The sequence below is a fragment of the Periophthalmus magnuspinnatus genome, chromosome 24 (genome assembly GCF_009829125.3).
Source record: "Periophthalmus magnuspinnatus isolate fPerMag1 chromosome 24, fPerMag1.2.pri, whole genome shotgun sequence".
In the NCBI taxonomy this organism is placed as follows: domain Eukaryota; kingdom Metazoa; phylum Chordata; class Actinopteri; order Gobiiformes; family Gobiidae; genus Periophthalmus; species Periophthalmus magnuspinnatus.
The window spans coordinates 25,038,645-25,066,532 of NC_047149.1; the positions used below are offsets into that span (position 1 = coordinate 25,038,645).

At 38.2% G+C, this 27,888-nt stretch overlaps 1 protein-coding gene across 1 annotated transcript in view; it reads left to right on the forward strand.

The window, feature by feature from the left end:
* The window catches only part of LOC117393057 (1-phosphatidylinositol 4,5-bisphosphate phosphodiesterase beta-1), a 328,875-nt gene that overhangs the window by 258,721 nt on the left and 42,266 nt on the right, over positions 1–27,888 (forward strand). Inside the window, exons 14-28 of the mRNA XM_033991233.2 lie at positions 1,610–1,781; positions 5,955–6,041; positions 8,045–8,115; positions 10,317–10,413; positions 11,463–11,547; positions 13,707–13,831; positions 14,805–14,959; positions 16,397–16,561; positions 17,649–17,748; positions 18,414–18,518; positions 19,578–19,693; positions 22,020–22,158; positions 23,867–23,920; positions 25,320–25,539; positions 26,752–26,920. Of these exons, the coding sequence (XP_033847124.1) occupies positions 1,610–1,781; positions 5,955–6,041; positions 8,045–8,115; positions 10,317–10,413; positions 11,463–11,547; positions 13,707–13,831; positions 14,805–14,959; positions 16,397–16,561; positions 17,649–17,748; positions 18,414–18,518; positions 19,578–19,693; positions 22,020–22,158; positions 23,867–23,920; positions 25,320–25,539; positions 26,752–26,920 (1,860 nt within the window). The remainder of the gene's footprint in view (positions 1–1,609; positions 1,782–5,954; positions 6,042–8,044; positions 8,116–10,316; positions 10,414–11,462; positions 11,548–13,706; positions 13,832–14,804; positions 14,960–16,396; positions 16,562–17,648; positions 17,749–18,413; positions 18,519–19,577; positions 19,694–22,019; positions 22,159–23,866; positions 23,921–25,319; positions 25,540–26,751; positions 26,921–27,888) is intronic.

Here is a 27,888-nt window from a genome sequence, read left to right on the forward strand (position 1 = left end):
CTTTCCCTCTGCTCCTAATCTGTGCTGCGCTTTTGTGAACGTGTACTTTAACGTAGCCTCACCATTGACTCTCGCCCGTGCATTATTAATAGGTCTAAACAGTATGATCCAAAAGCAGTGCGCCCCATAAATAAACCAGCGCCGTGCCTATCTCTCCCCCCTCCCCTGGGACGAGCAAGCCTGTATTTAACGCCCGTCTGTCCCTGGAGAAGGTTATTTCGCTGCTGGAAGTGTAAACTGTACCAGGATGTAACCGTTTGCCGTATAGGGTTTGTAGACTCGCTCAGATCGGGGTTTTAGACACGGTTTGATTCCATCGTTACCTGCTAATGTGCCGGTGTGGCTTTAACCTCTTAGGATACGACCTGTTGCATGGCTGATTAATTAATTTGTCTTTGTTATTTGGGCTGATTGGACGTGATGAGTGTAAAAATAAAGAATTATCTATCTATCATGAGAAAAATGATGTCCACATATGAGGACGTTTGTTCTACGTTTTAATTGTTTTGATAGAACATGATAAAGTCAAAGTTGAATATTGATTTGCAAAAACTATTTCTTAAGTCCTGATTAAAAACAAAAACAAAAGTACATCGTAAATCTAAACTAGACTCCATTTTTAAATTATTTTGAGGGACTACAAACACCTCTCAATGAAGGGAACACTGACTTTTTTTCGTTATTTTATTTTTATTTTATTTTATTTTATTTTATTTTATTTTTATTTTTATTTTTATTTAATTTTTAATTTTTAATTTTTAATTTTTAATTTTTAATTTTAATTAAATTTTATTTGTATTTATTTTTTATTTATTTTATTTATTTTTTTATTTTTTATTTTATTTTATTTTATTTATGTTTTTATTTTATTTTTGTTTAATTTTGTATTATTTTTATTATTACTGTTTATTTAATTTTGAATGTATGATGTAAGGGGTATCTCTTGCTGGTCAGATGTACCCGAACATTGTTATAAATTCTTTTTTTTGGCAAATAAAAAAAAAAAAACATGATACAAACCAATGAACTATGACTTCACAATCCTGATGCAATGTGCTGCAACGGGATACGGGCTGATTGTATTAGGATAGCGCACTGAAGGAGAGCAAAAGGAGGAGAGACTCAGATTGTCAAAAACAAACGTGAAACTTAAATAAAACATGTTCATATGTTGTTTTTAGTGAATATAGCATTAAAAGTTAACACGGGATGACACGTTTAAAGTCACTCCATGCAACTTTACCTCCTCTTAACCATAACGTAACTTAATTTAACCAAACTCATACGGAACAACAGTTTAGTAAAAATGTCAAGGTGCACTCTGTAACCACCTGCTTGTTTCTGTGGATATGTTATTGCTTTGTCCGTAATGTTCCACAGTATGGCATTAAACAGGTGACCACACCAAATGACAGGTCTCATCTACGGAGAGGCGGCTTCACAGACAGTAAGAATTGACGTTTTTCGAGATACTTTTGACCAATAAAACGTCTCTAATTTAAGACACGCGAGAGACGTAGTGTAAGTGTAATGCCACACTGTAGAACATTCAAGACGGGACTGTCACGTCGTCATGGAGACATCTCTTTATCCGTCTGTGTGTTTTCAGCTGGAGTCGGGCGTTCCTCTGCCCAGTCCCTTCGAGCTCATGGGTAAAATCCTCATCAAAAACAAGAAGAAACATCACAAAAAGGACAGCACCAAGAAGAAGCTGTCGGAGCAGGTGTCCAACACGTGCAGCGACTCGTCCAGTGTGTGCGAGCCGTCCTCCCCCAGCGCAGGTACCACCTTTAGTTTGGTTTGTTTGTGATCGTGTTTTTTAATCAAGTGTCAAAATCATCCGCAGTTATACAAATTACAGTTTGATTACATTTTTTCCCCCTTTTTTAGACGCCACATCTCCCCCATGTTTACCCCGAAATCGGCTTTTAATGGGAATGAACAAAGAAGAAAAAAAATAAAAACATAATAAAGACACAATAAATAAATAAATAAAGTAAATAAAAAAATAAAGTAAGTAAATAAAAAAATAAATAAAGTAAGTAAGTAAATAAATAAAGTAAGTAAATAAATAAAAATAAATAAAGTAAATAAATAAATAAAGTAAGTAAATAAATAAATAAAAAAGTAAGTAAATAAAAAATAAATAAAGTAAGTAAATAAAAAATAAATAAAGTAAGTAAATAAATAAATAAAGTAAATAAAAAATAAATAAAGTAAGTAAATAAATAAATAAAGTAAGTAAATAAATTAAAAAAATAAATAAAGTAAGTAAATAAATAAAGTAAATAAATAAAGTAAATAAAAAATAAATAAAGTAAGTAAATAAATAAAAAAATAAATAAAGTAAGTAAATAAATAAAGTAAGTAAATAAATAAATAAATAAAGTAAATAAATAAATAAAGTAAATAAAAAATAAATAAATAAAGTAAATAAAAAAATAAAAAATAAAGTAAGTAAATAAAAAACAAAAAAATAAAGTAAATAAATAAATAAAGTAAATTAAAAAAAAATAAAGTAAATAAATAAAGTAAGTAAGTAAGTAAATAAATAAAGTAAGTAAATAAATAAAGTAAATAAATAAATAAATAAACAAATAAATAAAGTAAGTAAAGAAATAAATAAAGTAAGTAAAGAAATAAAAAAATAAAAATGAGAATAATAAATATACACAATCATGCCTAACAGACTAAAGGATTATATATATATATAAAAAAACAACTTACTTAAAGCAGTAAACCTCTAAACCAGGAGTCTCAAACTCGTGGCTCAGGGGCAAATTGCGGCTCGCGAGATGATATTTTGTGGACCGCCGGACAATGTGAAAGTTTAATGTTAGCGTGGCATTACCGTGTAGAAGGTTCCGTCGAATTGGTAAACCCCAAACACACGTGTCACTCGCTCCGTGTCCTCCCGTCACAGAAGAGTCAACAAATAACGACGCACAGCTACAAAATCCACAAGAATTGGCGTATTTCCTCGTGTAACGTTGAAAAAAGAAGATTTTAACAAAGCTTTTTTTGTGGAAGCCTCACCCAGACTCTGCCTCCTGCGGCGCCCTGGATAATTCGAGTTTGAGACGCCTGATTTAACCTGAAACCTGAAAGTATTTGAAATTTGACCTTACTCTGGTACAGATAGTTTATTTATAAGTTTATTTTTACAGCAGAATTCGTTCACAAAGCAATTCAAAGTGTTTTACAGAATAAGAACGGCATTAAAACCACAATACAACAAATCAAAACATACATAATCATCATAAAATTAACATTAAACGAGCCGAGGCAGAATAAAACCCTTTTGTATAAACAGTTATCGAGGTCAAAATAAATCCTCTGCCTGAATCTAATTATAAAACTTGTCGGTTTATTGTCGGAAAAATGAGACGTGGAAGTTGCGCGTTGACGTTTACAGCTCCCGTCGGACGCCGCGGTTTTTCTAACGCAGAACTCGGCGGACTTGTTTCTTTTATTAAGTCGTTTTAGCTGAACATTGTGATTTTTTTAAAGTGTCAAAATCATCCGCAGTTATACAAATTACAGTTTGATTACATTTTTTCCCCCTTTTTAGACGCCACATCTCCCACATGTTTACCCCGAAATCAGCTTTTAATGGGAATAAACAAAAAATTAAAAAAAATAAAAACATAATAAAAGACACAATAAATAAATAAAGTCAGTAAATAAATAAAAATAAATAAAATAAGTAAATAGAAAAAAATAAAGTAAGTAAATAAATAAATAAATAAAGTAAATAAATAAATAAAGTAAATAAATAAAAAATAAAGTAAATAAATAAATACAAAATAAAGTAAGTAAATAAATAAATAAAGTAAGTAAATAAATAAATAAAGTAAGTAAATAAATTAATTAATTAAGTAAATAAATAAATAAAGTAAATAAATAAATAAAGTAAGTAAATAAATCAATCAATCAATCAATAAAGTAAGTAAATAAATAAAAAAATAAAAATGAGAATAATAAATATACACAATCATGCACAATCATACAATTTATTAAGTCGTTTTAGCTGAACATTGTGATTTAAAATGTGCAAACTGGCGTCGTAGAAAAAAATAAAACCACACAGCAGACACGAGCGCGATACGTCCGCTTTAAAGTACCAGCCCGCGTCGCTCGTATTCTCCCGGCGCGTCGTACGAGTCCTCTTTCACCGCGTTTTTGTTTATCGTGTTTCATTTTCACTGCCCTCTCCATCAGCTCGCGGCGTTATCGGATTCTGCATATGCCTCCTGTCAAACGTATACGAGGCTATTCACCGGAGAGTCCTCAAAATGGAGCCCGTTCCCCGTTCCCCGCTCTCCGTCTGTTGTGTTTTATAGTCCCGCGTATTCCTCCAGACGCGCTTTGAAAATGGTGTCATCTTTTATTGTGGTGTGGAGCGTTTTGTGATTTACAGTGCGTTTAACGGCTTTCCGTGAGATATTTAGATGTTTAGACGATGTGTGTACGGTGTTTATCTGCTCAACTTTAATTGGACAATGGTTTAAATGTGATGGTTTTTAGGTTAAGTCACACTGCCCCCTGGTGGAATGAAAGTGCAGCGCAATGAGATTTGATATTTTGAAGATAAAAAATAATAATAAAAAATTGAAAAGAAATAATAATAATAATAATAATAATAATAATAATAATAATGATAATAATAATAATAATTGAAAATAAATAATAATAATAATAATAATAATAATAATAAAAATACATTTGACATAAATATTATCATTTAGTGAGGTGCCAGTGGTAAAAACTGTTGACACTTTATCTACTTTGCCTAATATGAAAAGTGGTGTGTGTCTGTGGTAAATGGAGGCGCTGATGGCACAGATTGGCAGCCTCTCTTCTGTCAGTCTGTCCCAAGGCAGCTGTGGCCACAACCGCCAGTGTGTGTAGAGTGAATGGAAAATGTACACAGTTCTGGAAAATTGCTATATAAGATGGACAATAGTAGTAGTAGTAGCAGTAGTTGTAGTAGTAGTAGCAGTAGTAGTAGTAGTAGTAGTAGTAGCAGTAGTAGCAGTAGTAGTAGTAGCAGTAGTAGTATATTTTGGTTCCATGTTGGTCAGAAGCCTCGTGAGCTGTGACATGTCAGCTGATGCTAACTGTAGGCACTGCTCTGTCTGACGCTCTGTGGCTCAAGTTCGACTGTAATCTGAGTTTGTTTTAATAGAAATCTGACCATAAAGAACTGACTTAGCTGGAACCACAACAGATGAGCTGTTATGATTTGTGCTGTTAAACAAGTCCCTCTTAAATAACATTACAGTCACAAGTTAGCTAGCATTAGCATTAGCATTAGCCAACAGTTGAAAATCAAACTCATGTTCATCACAGGCTCCTGAAAACCTGCTGTTTATATCAATTTTTTTGTATTTTTTCTTGAGTTTTCAGACAATCTTGAAACTATTTTGGTAGTTTTTGCTAATGTGTGCGTTGTGACATTCCGCCATAGACATACATGTAGAACCCTAGTGGCGTAAATTTTGGTTCGATCCCGGGTCGCCCAGGCCTTTCTGTGTGGAGTTTTTCATGTTTCTCCCCGTGTCTGGATGGGTTTCCTCCGGGTACTCCGGTTTCCCCCATCAACCAAAACATGAACGCCCTTCGAGACAACTGTTATTGTGATTTTGGGTGTTACAAAAATAAAATGAATTGAATTGAATGAATTTAAAGATTTGGGTCTAAATTAGGACCAAAAATGAAACTATACCAGCTCTAAATTTAGACGAAACAAACTGCAGAGACCCACGTACCACAGCTTGAGAAACACTGATGCAACACGCCAATCCAAGCAGTGCAATCTATTCAACTGATGGATATTTCTTACAAGATTTCTGTTCCATCGTCGTACCTTAATCGTCCTGTACACTAATGCTAATGCTAAAGCTAATGTCTAATGCTAATTCCGTATTGTCGTCGTTGTTGTTGTTGTGCAGGTTCGACCAAAGAGGAGCTGGTCGACTCCTCACAGCCTCCAGAAGGGGGCGAGCTCAGCCTGAGACCTCATGGCAGAAAATCTATCGGTGAGTCACACTCCCTGACCTCCCACACAGAGCGGCAGAGGAGGGCATCATTTCACCACAGGGGATTCAGACAATGGGATTTTAAAATTCATTAGCCACATTTACAGCTCTGAAGCTTCCAAAAGCGCCGTGATTCATGTTTAAAGAGGGGGTATTATGCAAAATCGAGTTTTTGGACCGTTCTACTCTCTTATAATGTTGTTTCCTTTTTAAAAAACAGGCCTGAAGAGGTTTTAGTTGTCATTCATGCGTGTTTGAGTAATTTTGTGATCTCTCCTGGGCCTCGAACCCCGCTTACGGTTTAGCTCCCACACGGCAAATCTCCATAAATATACAAAAACATGATGCAAAACTGTAGACTACAGCTTCACGAACCTGATGTGATGTGCAGTAGTTTCATTAGTGCGATGCAGCTGATTGTGCTCTGAAGGGGGAGGGGCTTAGCACTGAGAGCAAAGGATGGGAAACTGATAAAACGTATAAAACCTGTGAATATGATGTTTTGGGCAGTAAGTAAAATAAAAGTAAAATACCTCCTCTTTAATACCTCATAAAAGTAAATACCTCCTCTTTAATACCCCATAGAAGTAAATACCTCCTTTTTAATACCCCATAGAAATAAATACCTCCTCTTTAATACCCCATAGAAGTAAAATACCTCCTCTTTAATACCCCATAGAAATAAATACCTCCTCTTTAATACCACCTAGAAGTAAATACCTCCTCTTTAATACCCCATAGAAGTAAATACCTCCTCTTTAATACCCCATAGAAGTAAATACCTCCTCTTTAATACCCCATAGAAATAAATACCTCCTCTTTAATACCCCATAGAAGTAAATACCTCCTCTTTAATGCCCCATAGAAGTAAAATACCTCCTCTTTAATGCCCCATAGAAGTAAATACCTCCTCTTTAATACCCCATAGAAATAAATACCTCCTCTTTAATACCACCTAGAAGTAAAATACCTCCTCTTTAATGCCCCATAGAAGTAAATACCTCCTCTTTAATACCACCTAGAAGTAAAATACCTCCTCTTTAATACCCCATAGAAATAAATACCTCCTCTTTAATACCCCATAGAAATAAATACCTCCTCTTTAATGCCCCATAGAAGTAAATACCTCCTCTTTAATACCCCATAGAAGTAAAATACCTCCTCTTTAATACCCCATAGAAGTAAAACACCTCCTCTTTAAATTAGGTCCAAACTGGAACTAAACCAGGTCTAAAGTTGGACTATTCTTGGACTGTTGTTGAGTCTTTTATCCCACACACAGGGAGGGCTTTCACCAGACATAATTTAGACAAACGTTTATGAAAATGTTCCGCCGTGACCTCGGTTTAAACACGAATCTGAATCAGAGACGTTCAAACGCAGACGTTATCTCAGGGGCGGAGCTTCCTAAACAGACGGAGCGTAATTTCCTGTTCTTTGGCGGTTTTTGAAAGTGAAATGGTTTGAAGGAGATGTTTTGATAAATCGCGCATTGATTTAAAATGGAAAACGATGCTATCATCACTACATAATATCAGTAGAACATGAATCATAGTTATTGGGTTCATGGGTTCAACTTCCTGTTTATAGACGCCATTTTGAGGACTTTTTTCCCCATTCAAATGATGCCATATTTAGTTTTGAATTGTTAATTGCTTATAGCGACACTGTTATAGCCATTTTGATTCAGTAAAACAAACATGGGCGAGTTTTATATCATTGTTTATCTGACATTTTTTATTTATTTTATTTTTTTGTACTTTTCCATTGCAACACTGAAATTTCCCATTGCGCCATGAATACAGATTAGCTTATATTTTAACAGAGAAAGGCGTTAAAATGTTCTCTTCTTCTGGTTTGGAGAAAATTAAAGTGTCGTCACGATACAAAAATTGTTCACGCCGTTTCGATACTAAGGAATCGACTCAATACCGATTCCGATTCCGCAATTTCGACGGCTCATTTTACGTTTTTATGCTAAATATTTGTGTGTTTTGTTTCAGGAGAAGTGGAGGCAGAGAGTGAGGATGAAGACGATGACGATGATGACTGTAAAAAAGGATCCATGGACGAGGTCAGTGATACAGCGAGGCATTAGCGATCAGACACCGCCCCCTAGTGGTCACTCCGGGCAACACATGAAAATACATTGCTTCTATTACATTTTCCTCTCAGATTTTTAAGCGCATATGTCAGTTTTTCATGCTTTTTTCCCAAATTTTGACTTGGTTTTGTGGGATAGCACCTGTAAATATTTTTTTTATAATTTTATACGAGTTAAGTTTGTTTTATTTCGTTGAAAATAGCAGTGGAAAATCAATGCGGCTCATGTCCAACCAGCAAGTAAGTGGTCAGATTTTTTATATAGCGCCTTTTCCAGCTCTCTACTCGTTCCACTGGGGGCGAGGTGGCTTAAGTGTCTTGCCCAAGGACACAACAACAACAACAACAGCAGTATTTATGTGTGGGAGCTGGAATCGCACCGCCAATCTTCAGATCAACGACAAACGCTCTACCAACTTCGCCAAAATCGTCAAACTAGAGAAAACTAGATAAGATTTTTTAGCAGAAACTTAAATATAATCGTGCTAACTGTGTTTTAATTAAATGTGTGTTCATATATAAAATTGTTGCTTGAAACAAAAGTTAGACAATCAACAGACAGATTATCCAACAAAAACCAGGATGGAAAAATGGTAAAGTAATAAATAATTTAAAGAACAGGGTTGTAAAAGGTAAACTACACAAAAGGGGTGTAAAATATTCCCCCTTGTTTACAGATTATTATTCGAACAAAGAGAGAGAGAGTCAATATCATCTTAGACGAAGAGGTAAATTTAAAAAAAGTAAGACTAGAACCAGTAAAAAACGTCATTGTGTTTCTGTTGGAGGGGATAAGTGTGTGGAACAACCTGGATGATCATTTAAAAATCTCCTAAAAAGACGTAAAAAAACCAATACTTTTTGAGAATTACAGGACTCAGGAATGATTCATGTGACTGTCGCGGTTTGTAGTTTTTCTTTTGTTAAATATTGAGTCGTTTGTTGTGGAACTGATGCTGCTTTTCTTTGAATTCTTGTGCGTTATTATTAAATAGAGTTAGACATTATAAGTCAAATTACTCCAGTCATGATAGAAATGTTATATACAAGTTGAATAATGTTTGAATAAAATACGACTTACTAAATTATTCAAACAAAAAAGGTAATGTGCAAGAGTTTAAACAAAAGAAACAAAGGTTAAGTTTAACTAAGGATCTAATTTCGCAATAACGTGACAAAATCTGGACAAACAAACGCAGAGTGAGTGCTGAGAGTCGAGTCGCAAAACAGAGTCACGAGCAGGTGAGCCGAGTCTTCTTAAGTCGAAGGAGGCGGCGGCTAGAGGTGAGACGCAGGATTGGCCAGATGGAGAAACAGTTGTCCAATCAGCAGCGAGGACTCACACAGGGACGATTACATGGGGAAAGAGAGAAGTAATTTGGACACTGACTTATACTGTGTCTGTCTGAAGGGACGAGATAACGACACTGAAGCCGCTTTGTCCAGTTGACGGAATAGATTTTGTGTCGTAAACGCAGGAAAAACGGACCAAACAGCGCAGGACTCGGGAAAGGTTTACAGTGTTTATTTACAGAATGTGAAATACAGTTCAAAAACGTGGGTAGATCTGGAGGGGAACAGGAGCCGGGGTGCGAGGAGAGCAGGGGACGGAGACAGGGCGACCAGAGTCAGGACGGGGAGCAGGGTGCAGAGCGGGATCCAGAGACGCAGAGTACGAAGAACAGGGCGAGACGAGGCTGTGCCAGGTCGGAGAGGCAGAGCAGGAACAGAGCTGGGAGCGCGGGAGCCGGGAGGGTCCAGAGAACCGGATCTGGAGGACGGCATACAAAAAGGCAAATGAGCAGGATACAAAAAGGCAAACAGCAAAAAGGCAAAACAAGCTAGAGTATTCACGCGGACAATCTGGAACCGTGTGTCTGGTCCTGGCTCCTCTTATCCTCTCTGGCAGGTGAGGGAGGGAAGGAACAGGGTAGGACAGAAAACAGGGAACCGGACGGTGCGGATCATGACATTTTGTTCTTTTTTATCGTGTAAGTGTGTAAATGATGAAGATAACTGTGTGTTCTTGTGTGTGTTCTTGTGTGTGTTCTTGTGTGTGTTCCTGTGTGTGTTCCTGTGTGTGTTCCTGTGTGTGTTCTTGTGTGTGTTCTTGTGTGTGTTCTTGTGTGTGTTCTTGTGTGTGTTCTTGTGTGTGTTTTTGTGTTTTTACAGGGCACTGCTGGTAGTGAGGCCTTCGCCACAGAGGAAATGTCCAACCTGGTCATCTACATCCAGCCTGTGAAGTTCAACAGCTTTGAGGCCTCCAAAAGTACGACTGCTGTTTCACTACACGTTTTATTTTATCACTTTAAGAACACACACTCATTTCTACCTCAGACACACTCTCTACTCTAAACTAAACTAAAACTGGGACTAAATCACAGACTGTGTGAAGAAGTGGACTGAATGAGTTTGACAAAATGGTGAAGTAAAGTTATAATTTATTTAAAAGGAATGTTAAGGTAAAAATGAACAAAAAGAGGCTGTTAACAGAGCAGGAAAATGCACATTTAAAAGTGATAAAGGTGAAAAAATTAAAATGTGTAAATTAGAAAAACACAAAAACAAATGTCAGAACTAAGTCAAAGGAGAATAAGTGTGCACAGAGACACAGAGAGACAGAGAGAGACACAGAGATGCAGAGAGAAAGAGACACAGAGACAGAGAGAGACACAGAGAGACACAGAGACAGAGAGACACAGAGAGACAGAGAGAAAGAGAGACAGAGAGAGAGGGACAGAGAGACACGGAGGGACAGAGACACAGAAAAAGAGACACAGAGAAAGAGACACAGAGACAGAGAGAAAGAGACACAGAGAAAGAGAGAGACACAGAGAAAGAGACACAGAAAGAGAGAGACACAGAGAAAGAGACACAGAGAGAGACACAGAGATGCAGAGAGAGCGACAGAGAGACACAGAGATGCAGACACAGAGACAGAGAGACACAGAGAGACACGGAGGCACAGAGACACAGAGAAAGAGACAGAGAGAAGGAGACAAGAGACAGAGAGAAAGAGACACAGAGACAGAGAGACAGAAAGACACAGACAGAGAGAAGGAAACGGAGACAGAGAGACGCAGAGAGAGGCAGAGAGAAAGAGACAGAGAGAGAGAGAGAGATGCAGAGAGAAAGAGACAGAGACACAGAAATAGAAACAGAGAAAGATAAAGAGCCACAAAGACAGAAAGAAAGAGACAGAGAGACACAGAGAAAGAGACGTATCACAAATCCCTGTTTTTTATCACAGTCTGTGTGTATTTGTATTTAACCCATTTTTCTGTTTCTGTTTTAAATATATTTTTCTGTTTTTCACAGAGATCAACCGCAGTTTCCAGATGTCGTCCTTCGTGGAAACAAAAGCTCTGGAGCAGCTCACCAAATCCCCAGTGGAGTTTGTGGAGTTTCCTTTTAAATGGATTTGAATGGAGGATTTAGAAATATCACCTGCAAATATCTGTGAAAACAAAAACTTAAACCATCAGGAAAAGTACAGAGAGGTAGAAGTAGAAGTAGAAGTAGAAGTACGTCGTGTTGTAACGATAAGAAAATGTCTAAGTCGATTTCGATACTGAGGAGCTGACTCATTTTTGACAGTTTAAAATGTTATGGATATGAATCATTTTAGAGCCAGAGAGACGCAGAGACAGAGAGAAGGAGACGCAGAGACAGAAAGACACAGAGACAGAGAGACACAGAGACAGAGAGAAAGAGACACAGAGGCAGAGAGACAGAAAGACAGAGACACAGAGAGAAAGAGACAGAGATGCCGACATAGAGAAAGAGACAGAGACGCAGAGACAGAGAGAAGGAGACAGAGGGACAGAGACGCAGACATAGAGAAAGAGATACAGAGAGACACAGAGACAAAGAGAAAGAGACAGAGATGCAGACATAGAGAAAGAGATACAGAGACAGAGACATAAAGAAAGAGACACACAGAGACAGAGAGACAGAAAGACGCAGAGACATAGAGAAAGAGACACACAGAGACAGAGAGACACAGAGACATAGAGAAAGAGACACAGAGACATAGAGAAAGAGACACAGAGAGAAAGAGACAGAGAGACAGAAAAACACAGAGACAGAGATAAGGAGACAGAGACGCAGACACAGAGACAGAGAGACAGAGAGACAGAAAGACACAGACTGAGAGAAAGAGACACAGAGAGAAAGAGACAGAGAGAAGGAGACAGAGAGACAGCCAAAGAGACGCAGAGAGAAAGAGACACAGAGAGAAAGAGACAGAGACAAGAGTAAAAGTAGAGAGAAAAGTACAGAGAGGTAGAAGAGGTAAAAAGTCTCACATGGGCCCCTCTCTAATACAAATGAATAGAGAGAGAGTCCGATTCTGGGCCCCTAACCCCGGGACAACAGGCCCCTTTGTCCCCCCCGGTCAACTCCCCTGTGGATAAACTGTTTTTTTTCTGCACATTCTGGTGATAAAATGACGATTATCTTTGTTAAATCTGTCCCGCGGTGTAGTTATGTCATGAACTGTTAATAGTTTGAAAGTCAAATTTTTAGTGAATGAAATTATTATTTTTCAGATTTATTTGTTGTTGGCTTGTTAAAAAAACCCAAAACAAAACAAAACAAACTTTAAACAGGATCTTGAAAGGCTACAAAGAGAGACATAATACATTTTACTTATTTAAATATTAAATAACATGTGTAGATGTGTGTGTAACATGTTGTGACCTTTTTTGTTTGTTATATAAATGTTAATTTATTATTTTGACTTTCATAGGTGAGTTTTTTTTTACCTACACTGCAAAAACAAATCTGGATCACACGTCTCACCTCCAGATTTGCAGTAGGACAAAATAAACTGACTCATCCTGCTGCTCTTTTTTTTTCACTCTTGGAATCTATTTATATAATTTTCTTTTGTGAACTTTTTTGAACCCTGAGATAAACTCAAAGAACATCCAACTATTGCACCGAACAACAATACAAATATACAAATATACAGAGACACAGAGAGAAAGAGACACAGAGACAGAGAGAAAGAGACAGAGAGACACAGAGAGAAAGAGACACAGAGACAGAGAGAAAGAGACAAAGACAGAGAGAAAGAGACACAGAGAGAAAGACACAGAGACAGAGAGAAAGAGACACAGAGAGAGAGACATAGAGAAAGAGAGACAGAGAGAACGAGACAGAGCCAGAGAGACGCAGAGAGAAAGAGACACAGAGAAAGAGACAGAGACAGAGAGACACAGACAGAGAGAAAGACATACAGGGCGAGAGACACAGAGAAAGAGAGAAAAAGAAAGAGAGCCAGAGAGACACAGAGACACAGCGAAAGAGACACCGAGACACATTAGCATTAGCATTAGCATTAGCATTAGCATTGAGACACAAACATCTCTGTTTCTGTTTCTACTCCGGTGAAGTTTGCATTTTATTTGTCCTGTCCACTGCCTCGTCTTTAAATATTTACTCATTTTAGCGTCATAGAGATAAAACTGGACAGGAAGTAGTGACGCTAACAGTGCGCTCGCTAGCCGCCGCACAGAGCTAATCGTCCCAGTTTTGTCCTTAAACAACATTGTTCAGATACAACAAGTCTCAGCTGAGCAGGATCTACCCCAAAGGCACCAGAGTCGACTCGTCCAACTACAACCCTCAGCTCTTCTGGAACGCCGGCTGTCAGCTGGTGGCGCTCAACTTCCAGACGATAGGTACGATTATGATCAGCGCTATGCTAATAATCACAATATCATTTTTTTGAAAGTAAGTGCGTTAATAATATCTGTGTAACGCCTCGGTCATCCAGGTTTGACACACAGCAAAAGAAAATTAAAATCTGTCAAGTGGACAAATTGTTGTAGTAATAATAATGAAAAAAGGTGTGAAATCACTCACTAGGGGCTTGGATGACTATGCTAAGAAGGACTCAGACTTATGCTAACACAATAGACTTAGATTTTTCCGTTTCAGTGTAGTTAGCGCCTCTCTTCAGACAGATATAAAACTGTGTCCAGCAGTAATCTGACCAGAACTGAAGAAACGTCAAATCAAACGTGACAGATTTTACTTTCTTTTTGCGTTACGCTTTTGACGCTTTAGGACAGAGGCGTCAAACTCAATTTCAGCAAAATGGTTCGTCTCAAATTTGCAAAGATATAAAAATATGTCTGTGTAACTGCGTAACTCCTGATAAACTGACATTTTAAGACGGACACATTTAGATTTACCTCGTCGCTGGCCACATAAAATGACATGGCGGGCCGTATTTGGCCCCCGGGCCTTGAGTTTGACACATGTGCTTTAGAACATCTGCACTAAACTGGACACTTTATAACACCGGTCACCTATTTTATTTTTAAGCCTATCTTTTTTTTACTTTATATATGTCCGTATTTCTACTTGGGGTCCCACTGGAGGAGCTGGAGGAAGCGTCTGGGGTGAGGGAAGTCTGGGCGTCCCTGCTTGGTCTCCAGCCCCAGATCAGCAGAAGAACATAAATGTTTGGATAGATTTAAACTAAATTCACTTGGGTTTTTATACAAATTATTCACGATGAATCAAACGTTTTCGCTCAAAAAATTTGACAGAATCAGAGTTACACTGACGCCACAAAAATGTAAAAAAATGGACAAAAAATGTTAAAAAAATGTTTAAAATCTGATTTATTTTGTCGTTTCTGTGCAGATCTGTCGATGCAGCTGAACCTGGGCATGTACGAGTATAACGGGAAGTGCGGCTTTCGGCTCAAACCAGAGTTCATGAGGAGACCGGACAAGAACTTTGACCCCTTCACCGAGAACACCGTGGACGGGATTGTCGCCAATACTTTGTCTGTCAAGGTACTGAAGCTTTATCAGTATTTTACGTTACTGCGATTATAAAGGTGCACTGTGTAACTTTTCTGATGGAGGATCTGCCAGCTGCTCGTCTCTGTGGAGATGTCACTGCTTTGTTTGGAAATGTGCATAGACTGTTTATATAAATGGACATAGCTAACCTGCTAGCCGCCGCGCTCCAAACAGGAAGTGAAATCGACTCTGGCTCCAATTCACTTTCTATTGCAAAACTGTCCCCTCTCTCTCTGTACCTGCTGCTGTCAGACTCGTCATTTTGGTATTAACCTGCTCTACGTGATCCTGGGGTTCATTTATTATTTTTTGTTATTTAGAGTTTATTTTTTTAAGTTTTTTTTTTTATTTATTTTTTATTTTTTTTGAGTTTGGGGTTTTTTTTAAAGTTTTTTTTATTCTATATATATTTTTTCTTTTGTTATTTTGAGGTGTTTTTTTATTTGTTTATTTATCTATTTTTTATTATTTTATTTGTTTGTTTGGGTTTTTTTTTTGTTATTTTGAGTTTATTTTCAAGGTTGTTTTTTTATTTTGAAGTTTTTTGTTTGTTATTTTTATAATTTTTTTGTTATTTTGAGATATTTTTTTGTTTAGTTTCTTTCTTTTTTGTTATTTTGAGTTTTTTTGGTTTAGTTTTTTTTAGTTATTTTGAGTTTGTTTTGTTTGGGGTTTTTTTTACATTTATTTATTTATTTTATTTATTTATTTTTAACTGTGTCCTCTCTCTGTCTCTGCTGCTTCAGACTCATTTTGGTCTTAAATGTTCGTATTAACCCTCTACATGATCCTGGGGTTTTTATTTCACTTTTGTGTCTGTAAATCAAGATATGAACATTAATAACAGACAAATCAGGTCCTTCTTTCAGTGGTAGTAGATGTATTTGTTGTAGTATAGCAATAGTAGTAGTAGTAGTAGTAGTAATAGTAGTAGTAGAAGTAGTAGTCTTAGTAGTAGTAGTGGTGACAGTAGCGGTAGTGGCAGTATTAGTAGTATTAATGTTAGTAGCGGTAGTAGTACTGGTGATAGTAGTAGTAGTAGTGGTAGTAATATTGGTGATAATAGTAGTAGTAGCAGCAGTAGTAGTAACAGTAGTAGTCTTAGTAGTAGTCTTAGTAGTAGTAGTATTAATGTTAGTAGTAGTAATATGACAGTACATTTATACTCGATGTGCAGCTAAATCAGGATGAACATTTACATATTCAGGATTACTTCATTCATTTCATGCGCTTAATTCCAATATATATTTTTTATTTCCAACATTTTCTGCCAGTTAAGTTGGAAAAGTTCTCTTAAAATTATTTTCTCAACGTCATTTTTAATTAGTGTGAATCAAGAAAAATAATGAAATCATCGTTGTACCTTTTTCCATTAACATCATTTCCTCTTTTGCTCTCGTCTCTTTTCTGTCGTCTCTTTTCTCGTAGATCATATCGGGGCAGTTCTTATCGGATAAAAAAGTGGGCACGTACGTGGAGATCGACATGTTCGGCCTCCCGGTGGACACGAAGAGAAAAGCCTTCAAAACCAAGACGTCCCAGGGCAACGCCATCAACCCGGTGTGGGAGGAGGAGGCCATCGTCTTCAAGAAGGTCACGAATACAAACACAGTAGTACAGGAAATATACATGCTTTTATGTGATTTAACTCAGGTACTTTAAACTTCTGGAGTACTCAGTCGTGTTTTCTTATGGATTAAAGTATTTTCAGCTCACGACGAGAACGTCTTTAGAGTTTTTATTTTTTAGGCTAAAATGAAAAAATAGTTACACTTTTGTTTATTTAAACTGACAGAGACACTGAGACAGAAAGTTGTAGTAGTAGTAGTAAAAATAGTAGTAGCACTTTAGTTGTAGTAGTAGCTGTAGTAGTAGTAGTAGTAGTAGTAGTAATCGTAGTGCTTCTAGTAGTTTAGTTGTAGTAGTAGTAATATTAGGAGTAGTAGTTTAGTTGTAGTAGTATTTGTAGTAGTGGTAGTTCAGTTGTAGTAGTAGTAGTAATATTAGTAGGAGTAGTAGTTTAGTTGTAGTGGTAGTAATAGTACTACTAGTCGTAATAGTAGTAGTAGCAGTAGTAGTAATATTAGTAGTTGTAGTAGTTGTAGTAATAGTAGTAGTAGTTCAGTTGTAGTGTTAGTAGTAGTAGTAATAGTACTAGGAGTAGTAGTTTAGTTGTATTGGTAGTAATAGTAATAGTAGTAGTAGTAGTAATATTAGGAGTAGTAGTTTAGTTGTAGTATTAGTAATAGTAGTAGTAGTTCAGTTGTAGTGGTAGTAGTAATAGTAGTAGGAGTAGTAGTTTAGTTGTAGTGGTAGTAATAGTACTAGTAGTCATAATAGTAGTAGTAGTAATATTAGTAGTAGTAGGTTAGTAGTTGTAGTAGTTGTAGTAATAGTAGTAGTTCAGTTATAGTAGTAGTAGTAGTAATATTAGTGGTTACAGTAGTTGTAGTAGTAGTGGTAGTAACAGTGGTAGTAGTAGTACAAACAGTAGTAGTAGTAGTAGTAGTATTTGTGTATTTGTTTCAGACACTTCATGTTAATAAACTCACACCTGTGCACATGGACACTGGACTCTGAAGTGTCTCAAGTGTCTCGAGTGTCTCGAGTGTCTTGCTCAAGGACACACTGTCAGTTTGAGCTCTGAAGTACACGCTGCACTTCTGTGTGTGTCCTGCAGGTGGTGCTGCCCACTCTGGCCTCTCTGAGAATAGCCGTGTTTGAAGAAGGAGGAAAGTTCATCGGACACCGCATCATCCCCGTGTCCTCCATCCGCCCCGGTATGACATCACACTGCACACGCTGTGACGTCATCGTGTGGGAGGGGCTAATGTTAATGATGTCAGGATGTGAGACGAGTGAAAGTACAGATACTGCAGCAAAAAATACTCAAGTAAAAAGTAATTGATGACGTCATGATGTAAGACAAGTAAAAGTACAAATACCAGAGCAAAAAAATACTCAAGTAAAAGTATCACATGAAAAAATCTACTGAAGTAAAAGTATCAAAGTACCTGTTTAAAAATGTACTTAAAGAGTAAAAAGTAAAAGTATTTTTTCCTCAAAATACAAACGTGTAAAATAAACCCTCAAACAATCATAAAAAATACTTAAACTTTTCTACTTTTCCTCAAAAATGTGGTGGAGTAGAAAGTACAGGTACTGCTTTCAGATGTTGTGAAGTAAAAGCAAAAAGTATCCACTGTAAAATGTACTTAAGTAAAGTACAGATACCTAAAATGTATACTTAAGTGCAGTACTTTACTACTTTTACTTCATTATGTTCATATTTCAGTCTTGTTTATGGTGTTGACTCTGAACAGAATTCTAATTATTGCAAATTTAATCTAATCCCAATAGTTCTCAGCAAAAAAAAAAAAAAAAAAACTTTCCAGAATTGTGTAGTCGTAGTTAAAATTCCTATACACATGTTTGTTTTGTGCAGGTTATCGCTACATCAGCCTGAGGAATGAGAAGAACCAGTCTCTGACACTGCCGGCTCTGTTTGTGTATGTGGAGGTGAAGGACTATGTGCCCGACACGTTTGCAGGTAACACAACTATTTACAAAGTATAATTCTACAAGTACACGCAGTATTTAGTGCAGATGTGTATTTATTTTTACAGGCTCTATATCACACAAAATGGACTCTTGTAGCTTTAAGTCGTGTTCTAATGTTGTTTCCTCCACAAAAACAGACCTGGAGTTGTGTTTTGTTTCATTCACATGTTTGAGTCACACTTTATTATGAGTCTGTAACATCTACAAAGCCCAAAATGCGACGTTCCACCTTGTGATGTCATCAAGTGGTAGTTTTCAGATTAACAGCTCAGTTCAGTAGAGACTGGAAATTCCAGGACTGAAGTGATCCAAATGATTCCAGCAGTCACCTCCAGTCTCTCTAAAACCAGGACTAAACCAGGACTAAACCAGGACTAAACCAGGACTAAACCAGGACTAAACCAGGGCTAAACCAGGACTAAAACAGGACTAAACTTGGACTAAACCAGGATTAAACCAGAGCTAAACAAGGAATAACCAGGACTAAACCAGGACTAGACCAGGACTAGACCAAGACTAGACCAGGACTAAACCAGGACTAAGCGAGAACTAAACCAAGACTAAACCATGACTAAACCAGGACAAGACCAGGACTAAACCAGAACTAAACCAAGACTAAACCAGGACTAAACCAGTACTAAACCAGGACTAAAACCAGGGCTAAACCAGGACTAGACCAGGACTAAACCAGGACTAAACCAGGACTAGACCAGGACTAGACCAGGACTAGACCAGGTTCTATTTATCTGGGCGTATGACTGAAAGGGTTTTCTTCTTCCTCGTCTCTTTTAATGTTAATTTTCTGATGATCACTTATGTTTTGATTTGTTGTATTGTGACCACCACATGACATCACAAGGTGGAGCGAGTGTTTTATATTTGAGAGAAGAACTCGGCCTAAATCTGCAGGTTTGTGTGTTAAACATGTGTGAATGAAACAAAACACAACTCCAGGTCTGTTTGTGACGAGGAAACGACATTAGAACGCAGAGAATAGTTTAATATCTGCGCTTTAACTGTTTCTCTGTTAAATCGTCTTTGTTTCCAGACGTGATCGAGGCTCTGTCCAACCCCATTCGCTACGTCAACCTGATGGAGCAGAGGGCCAATCAGCTCGCAGCACTGACGCTGGAGGAGGGCGGGGAGGAGGAGGGAGACAAGGACGTGAGTGACTCTGTGGAAGAAGGGAGGAGGAGGCGGAGGAGCGAGGAGGAGCGAGGGGTCAAACTGTTCACCTGTGTTTCATTTCGTTTGTACTTGTTCTAACTCATATACACAAAAAAGATGGAGAAAAGGGCGGTGGTACCAGATAATAATGACACTTTTAACTTAATTTGAGTTGTAAAATTATCCATTAGTGTAAGAATATTGTATTGTAAGACGTATTATCTGCACCGTCTGTTTTAGGTGTGAAAATCGTTCAATTTTACAACTATAATATCACATTTTTATTACAGATCTTATTACTTCAGCTACAATAAAACTGATTTTTTTTTCAGTTCAGGGTTTTGATGATCATGGATTAAAACAACGGGAGCAGAACATACACTGTTTATATAAATGGACATAGCTAACGTGCTAGCCGCCGCGCTACAAACAGGAAGTGAGCACGGACGCTTTCGGATCGATCAACTTGTCCTCCTGAGACCTGCTGTCCTCATCTGTGGACAACACATTGTGGGTTGTTTAGGCCACAGTGCAAATCTTTAGAAGAACAGCAACAAGAATATGTTCATTTTTGAATATTTCTAAGAGTTTAGAATATTTATTTATTTTTTATTTTTTATTTTATTTTATTTATTTATTTATTTGATTTAATTTTTTGTATTATTTTTGTATTATATTTTTTTATTGTATTTTTATTTATTTAATTTATTTATTTATTTTTATTTAATTTTATTTTAGGCATATGTCTTCCTGTCAGCAGCACAAATGAGACCAGAGTTTAGAATATTTATTTATTTTTAATTTTTTTATTTTATTTTATTTTTTTAATTTATTTATTTGTTTTAATTTTTGTATTATTTTTTATTTTATTATTATTTATCCTTCACTGTATTTCAACCAGTTTAGCCGTTGCCACTGTAACCCCGCCCCCACTAGCCCCGCCCCCTGCTGTCGTCAGCCGCTGCGCTCACGAATCTTTTTGGAGACAAAAAACAAGGCAATGAACGAAATCCGCGAAGTAGAAAACTTTATTTTTTACATTTATTATATGTGTTTTAAGGCTGTAAAACTCCTCACCACACACTTTATACACTTTTCTCAGTGTTAAAGGGCCAATATTACTCTGTTTTCTGTTGTGTTTTGCACAACCAGGCTCAGAAAACGCTCTGCTCCACCTTGTGATGTCACGTGGTAATACAGGAAGTGCGCCACTGTGTTTTTAAACTCCACACACACACACTCATATGGAACTGCTGATCTCCACTAAACTAAAGGTAAAAGGAGCTGTTAACTTGAAAACTACCACTTGATGACATCACAAGGTGGAACAGGGCGTTTTGACAGTCAATGCTGCTTAATGTCAGACCTTTAAAGTGTAGGGTTTTTATAATGAACACAGTCTGTGCTCTCACGTTAAAGGGGAGGGTGAAGTAGGAGCAGAGGAGTCAGGAGGAGCAGAGGAGTCAGGAGGAGCAGAGGAGTCAGGAGGAGCAGAGGAGTCAGGAGGAGCAGAGGAGCAGAGGAGTCAGGAGGGCGGCTCTGGATCAAACGTGATTTAAGAAAACAGAGGAGCCAAGTATGAACTATGAAGGGAAATAAAGTCTTTACTCCAGAGAGAGAGGAGGAGAGGAGGGGAGGAGGAGAGGGGGAGGAGGAGGAGAAGAGGAGAGGAGGAGGAGAGGAGGAAGAGAAGAGCAGAGAGGAGGAGGAGAGGAGGAGGAGGTGAGGAGGAGAAGAGGAGAGGAGGAGGAGAAGCCGTGTTGGGGACCAGAGTTATATCTACAGGGTTTGACACTGACCAGGTTCAACACAGACTCACTGTAGAGTCTAATGCAGAATATTAAAGGGGCAGAATATTAAAGGGGCAGAATATTAAAGGGGCAGTGTGTTTCACTCGTTTGATGAACATGTTGTTTCTTTGCCTGAAATGTTCCGTAGTATAAACTTAAATCTAGTGTTTTCTTATTGCACAAAACTGACTCTTGTAGCTTTAAGTCGTGTTCTAATGTCGTTTCCTCCTCAAAAACAGACCTGGAGTTGTTTCCTGGTTTAGGTGGGGGGTTTATTCATTCTCATATGTGTTTCCTGGTGTAGGTGGGGGTTTATTCATTCTCATATGTGTTTCCTGGTGTAGGTGGGGGTTTATTCATTCTCATATGTGTTTCCTGGTGTAGGTGGGGGTTTATTCATTCTCATATGTGTTTCCTGGTGTAGGTGGGGGTTTATTCATTCTCATATGTGTTTCTAGGTGGGGGGTTTATTCATTCTCATATGTGTTTCCTGGTGTAGGTGGGGGTTTATTCATTCTCATATGTGTTTCTAGGTGGAGGCGGGCAGTGACGCTCCCTGTGAGTCCAAGGTGGACTCTCGGGTCACGTTACCCGCAGAGAACGGCCTGAGCCACACCCCCATCATCGCCCCCAAGCCGCCGTCACTGGGAGGGCATCAGCCGCAGCCTGCAGGTACCACACACTCTCCACATTTAATTTAATTTTTTATTTTAATTTTGTATTTATTTATTTATGTATTTATTTATTATTATTAATTTTATTATTATTAATTTTATTATTATTTAGTATTTATTTATGTATTTATTTATGTATTATTATTTATTTATTATTTTTTATTTTATTATTATTTAGTATTTATTTATGTATTTATTTATTTATTATTATTTATTTTATTATTATTTAGTATTTATTTATGTATTTATTTATTATTATTTATTTTTATTATTATTTATTTTATTATTATTTAGTATTTATTTATGTATTTATTTATTTATTATTATTTATTTTATTATTATTTATTTTAATACAGAATAGTAATACATCTGAACTATTGCGTATTACAGTTTCTTACTCCACAAATATATTAACGTTTCATCCAGTCACATTATGAGGCGACGGTGTCTTAGTGGTTAGGCGCTCGCCCACTAACCCGAAGGTCTCTAGTTTGACACCATCTTGGCTGAGCGTTTGTCCGCTGATCTGAAGGTCGGTGGTTCGAATCCCGCCCTTGACATAAACTTCATCATTGGTTTGAACGGCTCCAGATCCGCAGACCCACAGGTTGTCGGTGCGATTCCGGCTCCCGCAGATGAATCCTGTTGTTGTGTCCTTGGGCAAGACACTTAATCCACCTCACCCCAGTGTGTGTGTGTGCGCTGGTGTGTGAATGTGTGAGTGGTAGTTTGATGTAAAGAGCTTTGAGTGACTTGAAGTTGGAAAAGCGCCGCTGTGTAAACGTGGTCAGAGGGGCTGATGGTGCAGATTGGCAGCCTCACTTCCATCAGTCTACCCCAGGGCAGCTGTGGCTACTGTAGTGTAGAATGAGAGTGAATGAAAAACGCACAAAATTGTTAAACCACTTAATGAAACAAAAGCCTGATTATTATTATTATTTGTATGTTTAATTCTAATGTTTATAAGTTTTGCCTCATTTCTATGTAAAGTCTGGAGGAAACGGCAGATGAGTTTGTTTAAATGAGTCTATTGTTTTTTGTAACACACGTCTAGACTATTGTGTTTTGTTAATGGCGTCTTATAAGACCATTAAAGGGCTTGGCATTCTTTGTACGTAAGACACAATAATAAAATCAAATCAATCAATCAATGTATGTAAAAAAAAATGCGACGTTCATTAAAGACACAAAATTGACTCTTTGACCTTTAAGTCGTGTTATAATCGTGTTTCCTCCTCAAAATCAGACCTGGAGTTGTGTTTTGTTTCATTCACACATGTTTGAGTAACACTTTTTTATTAGTCTGTTACATCTCCAAACCTCAAAATGCTCTGTTCCACCTTGTGATGTCATCAAGTGGTAGTTTTCAAGTTAAAAGCTCCGTTTAATTTTTAGTTCAGTTGAGATAAATTGCGATTCCAGATTAGCTGAAATGGTCCAAATGATTCTAGAAATGAAGGTGTGTGGAGTTTAAAAACACAGTGGAGCACTTCCTGTATCGCCACACGATGACATCACAAGGTGGAACGGAGCGTTTTAAGTTTGAGAAAATAACTCAAGCCTAAATACGCAGAGTGTGACTGAAACAAAACACAACTCCAGGTCTGTTTGTGACGTTATAACAGAGCTCAGAGAACAGTGTAAGATGTATTTTTAAAGTACTTTTGGAGACTTGCACAGTTTTATTTGTACTTTTGTACTTTAAGGCTCTTTGAAGCCCGCGGTGAAGACTGAAGACATTATCCAGAGCGTCCTCACAGGTAAATATACACTTCTCTATTATATTTGCATGTAGCAGCGGAGGAGCCATCGTAGTAGTAGTAGTAGTAGTAGTAGTAGTAATGCTGGTACTAAAGAAAGGGAGCGTGGTAAAAGCTCTCAAAACTATTACGTATCTATGTATTGAACCCAAACTGCACTCACAAGACGACACCTGCAGGGGGAGCTCATGCACAAACTACTATTTATACAGAAAAAAGTAGAAGAAAACACGGATTAAATTTATGAATCATGAGTTAGATTTTTTTTTTTTTTTTTTTAGATATAAATACCAAAAAATACCAAATTTCCAGCTAACTCACTCTGCTCTTACTTTTATCATCTAAAAATACCAGTAGTAATTTAGTAAAAATTTCAAGCTCTGTTTACTGATACTTGGGCATAGACTCGATACTTGATACCGATTCCGATACCACAATGATAATAAAAAACACTCTTTCTTTACACAATATACTGTGATTTTCCACTTTAAACGGTAGTACTTTTTGTTTTCCATCCCCATGTGGCCTTATATCTGTGTACTACCTCAGTGTCCAGTAGGTTCATAGTGGTACTTGTACTTATACTACAAAAAAATATTCAGGAAAGGTTCATTTCTGTGCTGTGAATGAGGCTTTTTAATATCAAAACCTGCTCAAAAGTCAAATCCGTCACTGGACAAATCGTTGTAGGAGTGAAGACGTTTGGCGCCACCGTCAGACCCAAAGCAAACAAAGGGAACAAAGAGAACAATGGACAGAGACAGGACGCTAATACGTGTGAAAAAGCAGCCATTGATTATGAATGAAGGAAACGAGGAACAAGGAAAAAAAGTGGCTCTTACTTCTTGCGGTCAAATGATCAGATGTTGCCGTCTTGTTGCAGAAAGACTGAAAACTGACTGAACTGTTGTCCTTAAATGTTTATAAAATTAAACTCAAAGCCTCAATTATGTGCAACTGTTTTTCATGATCTATGCCATTTTAACGTTGTTTGTTTGTTTGTACTTGTTTTTGAAATGTGCTGCTTCTTGACTCCCGTGAAAAAGAGGTTTTTAATCTCAGTGGGACCTTCCTCGTTAAATAAAAATAAAACAAATGAATGAATGAATGAATGAATATGCTAATTATGACTCGGGGACAGTGCTCACTTAATGTAGCTCAGCAGACGTACAAACAAAGCAGCCAAACGTCTTCACTCCTGCAACTTTTTGTCCAGTTTACAGATTTTACTTTAGTTTTTTTTACTATGAATCAGACCTGGACGACTGAGGGAATCACACAGACATCGATACTAGTTTTAGAATTGATTAGTATCTGTTTTTTCGATACTAATTATACCAGATTCACCTATGACCTTCTATTGTTCTCTTTGTTTGTGTCTCGTCCTTGTGTTGGTCAGAGTTGGAGGCTCAGAGTCTGGAGGAGCTGAAGCAGCAGAAGGCGTTTGTCCGAGAGCAAAGGAAACAGTACAAAGAAATGAAGGAACTGGTCCGAAAACATCACCGAAAAACAACGGAACTCATCAAAGAACATACGGCTCGAGTATCAGAACTACAGAGCCAACAGCAGAGGAGGAGGTCCGCCCTGCTCAAGAGCCACAAGAGGGAGGGGAAGAAGAGGTAAGAGCCACAGGGGGAGGGAAGAAGAGCCACAAGAGGGAGGGGAAGAAGAGGTAAGAGCCACAGGGGGGAGGGCAAGAAGAGGTAAGAGCCACAAGAGGGAGGGGAAGAAGAGGTAAGAGCCACAGGGGGGAGGGAAGAAGAGCCACAAGAGGGAGGGAAGAAGAGGTAAGAGCCACAGGGGGGAGGGGAAGAAGAGCCACAGGGGGGAGGGGAAGAAGAGCCACAAGAGGGAGGGGAAGAAGAGGTAAGAGCCACAAGAGGGAGGGAAGAAGAGCCACAAGAGGGAGGGAAGAAGAGGTAAGAGCCACGGGGGGAGGGAAGAAGAGGTAAGAGCCACAGGGGGGAGGGGAAGAAGAGGTAAGAGCCACAGGGGGGAGGGGAAGAAGAAGTAAGAGCCACAGGGGGGAGGGGAAGAAGAGGTAAGAGCCACAAGGGGGAGGGGGAGAAGAGGTAAGAGCCACAGGGGGGAGGGAAGAAGAGCCACAAGAGGGAGGGGAAGAAGAGGTAAGAGCCACAGGGGGGAGGGGAAGAAGAGCCACAGGGGGGAGGGGAAGAAGAGCCACAAGAGGGAGGGGAAGAAGAGGTAAGAGCCACAAGAGGGAGGGGAAGAAGAGCCACAAGAGGGAGGGGAAGAAGAGCCACAAGAGGGAGGGAAGAAGAGCCACAAGAGGGAGGGAAGAAGAGGTAAGAGCCACGGGGGGAGGGAAGAAGAGGTAAGAGCCACAGGGGGGAGGGGAAATAAAGGTAAGAGCCACAAGAGGGAGGGGAAGAAGAGATAAGAGCCACAAGAGGGAGGGAAAGAAGAGGTAAGAGCCACAAGAGGGAGGGGAAGAAGAGGAAAGAGCCACAGGGGGGAGGGAAGAAGAGGTAAGAGCCACAAGAGGGAGGGGAAGAAGAGGAAAGAGCCACAGGGGGGAGGGGAAGAAGAGGAAAGAGCCACAGGGGGAGGGAAGGAGAGGTAAGAGCCACAGGGGGAGGGAAGGAGAGGTAAGAGCCACAGGGGGGACAGGTGAAATAAATACCTCTGTGTACAGGGGGAGTGAGCGTGTGGCTCTGGATGATGCAGTGTGATCAACACTGACCCAAAAATAAAATAAACAGAACTAAACCTAGAGCCACCGGGGGGCGCTCCACAGAGCCACAAACGTGTGAAAACAAAATATAGAGAAGTGTGCGTTCTGTTTACATTTGTTTGTGTTTCCCGTGCAGTCGGTCGGAGCAGTCGTTATCGACGTTGGACCAGGAACTGTCAGAGCTGGACCAGGAGTGTCAACAGAGACTGAGCGAACTCAAAGAACAACAACAACAACAACTACTCACACTGAGACAGGAGCAGTACTACAGCGAGAAGTACCAGAAGAGAGAGCACATCAAACAGGTAAACAAACAAACAAACAAACACTGTAAACAAAAACAAAGAGAGAAGAGGGAAATGTTCTATTACAGACTTTAGACTCTCCCACACTGTGTCACACCTCGTCACTAAAACACAACAGTGTGGAACATTTTCTACATCACTTCATCTGCAGACTGAGCATCGCTAACGCAGTAAATCAGGAGTCACTGAAGTAAAAGACGACAGGTTCAGACAGGCGTTGTTTTCCTGTTTTCAATTACTCATGTTTGAATTAATAATAATCATTAGACGTGTAAATCTCTGGCTGTTCGTCTGTTTGATCAATAAAATATAAAGTTACTGAATTCGAGTCTGGGAAAAATGTTCAGTTTGAGTTAAAGAGGACGTGTTGTGTCTGATCAATTGTTCCCTCGTCAAAAACATGTGTGAAGAAGGTTTAGATTCGCGCATTCATGCATGTTTGAATAATTTAGCGATCTCTCCCAGTCTCTATTCCAACACTCTTTACGGTTAGTAGTACGATTCTGTCCAAAGCTCCGCCCACAAGCCCACACCACAACTCTCCATAAATATACAAAAACATGACACAAAACTGGACACTACGACTTCACAAACCTGATGTGATGTGCAGCAGCGTGACGTACGGTGAGAAAGAAAGAAAAAGAAAGAAAGAAAAATAATTTAATTTATTGGTTTATTAGGACAGTGTAGAGTTACATTGAGCACAGTGGCAGATTGTAGCTCAGAGCCAATCCATCTGTGGTCCTGGAAGAAAGGAAAAAGAAAAGAAAGAAAGAAAAAAAAGACTTTTGTTCTTTCTTTGTCTTTCTTAAAGAGAGAAAGAAAAAGAAAGAAAGAGAAATAAAGAAAGGCAAAGAAAAAAGAAAGAAAGAAAGAAAGAAAGAAAGAAAAGGAAAGAAAAAGAAAGAGTTTTTTTCTTTCTTTCATAAATATATGTTAGAGGTTAATATCCCGTAGAAGTAAAAATC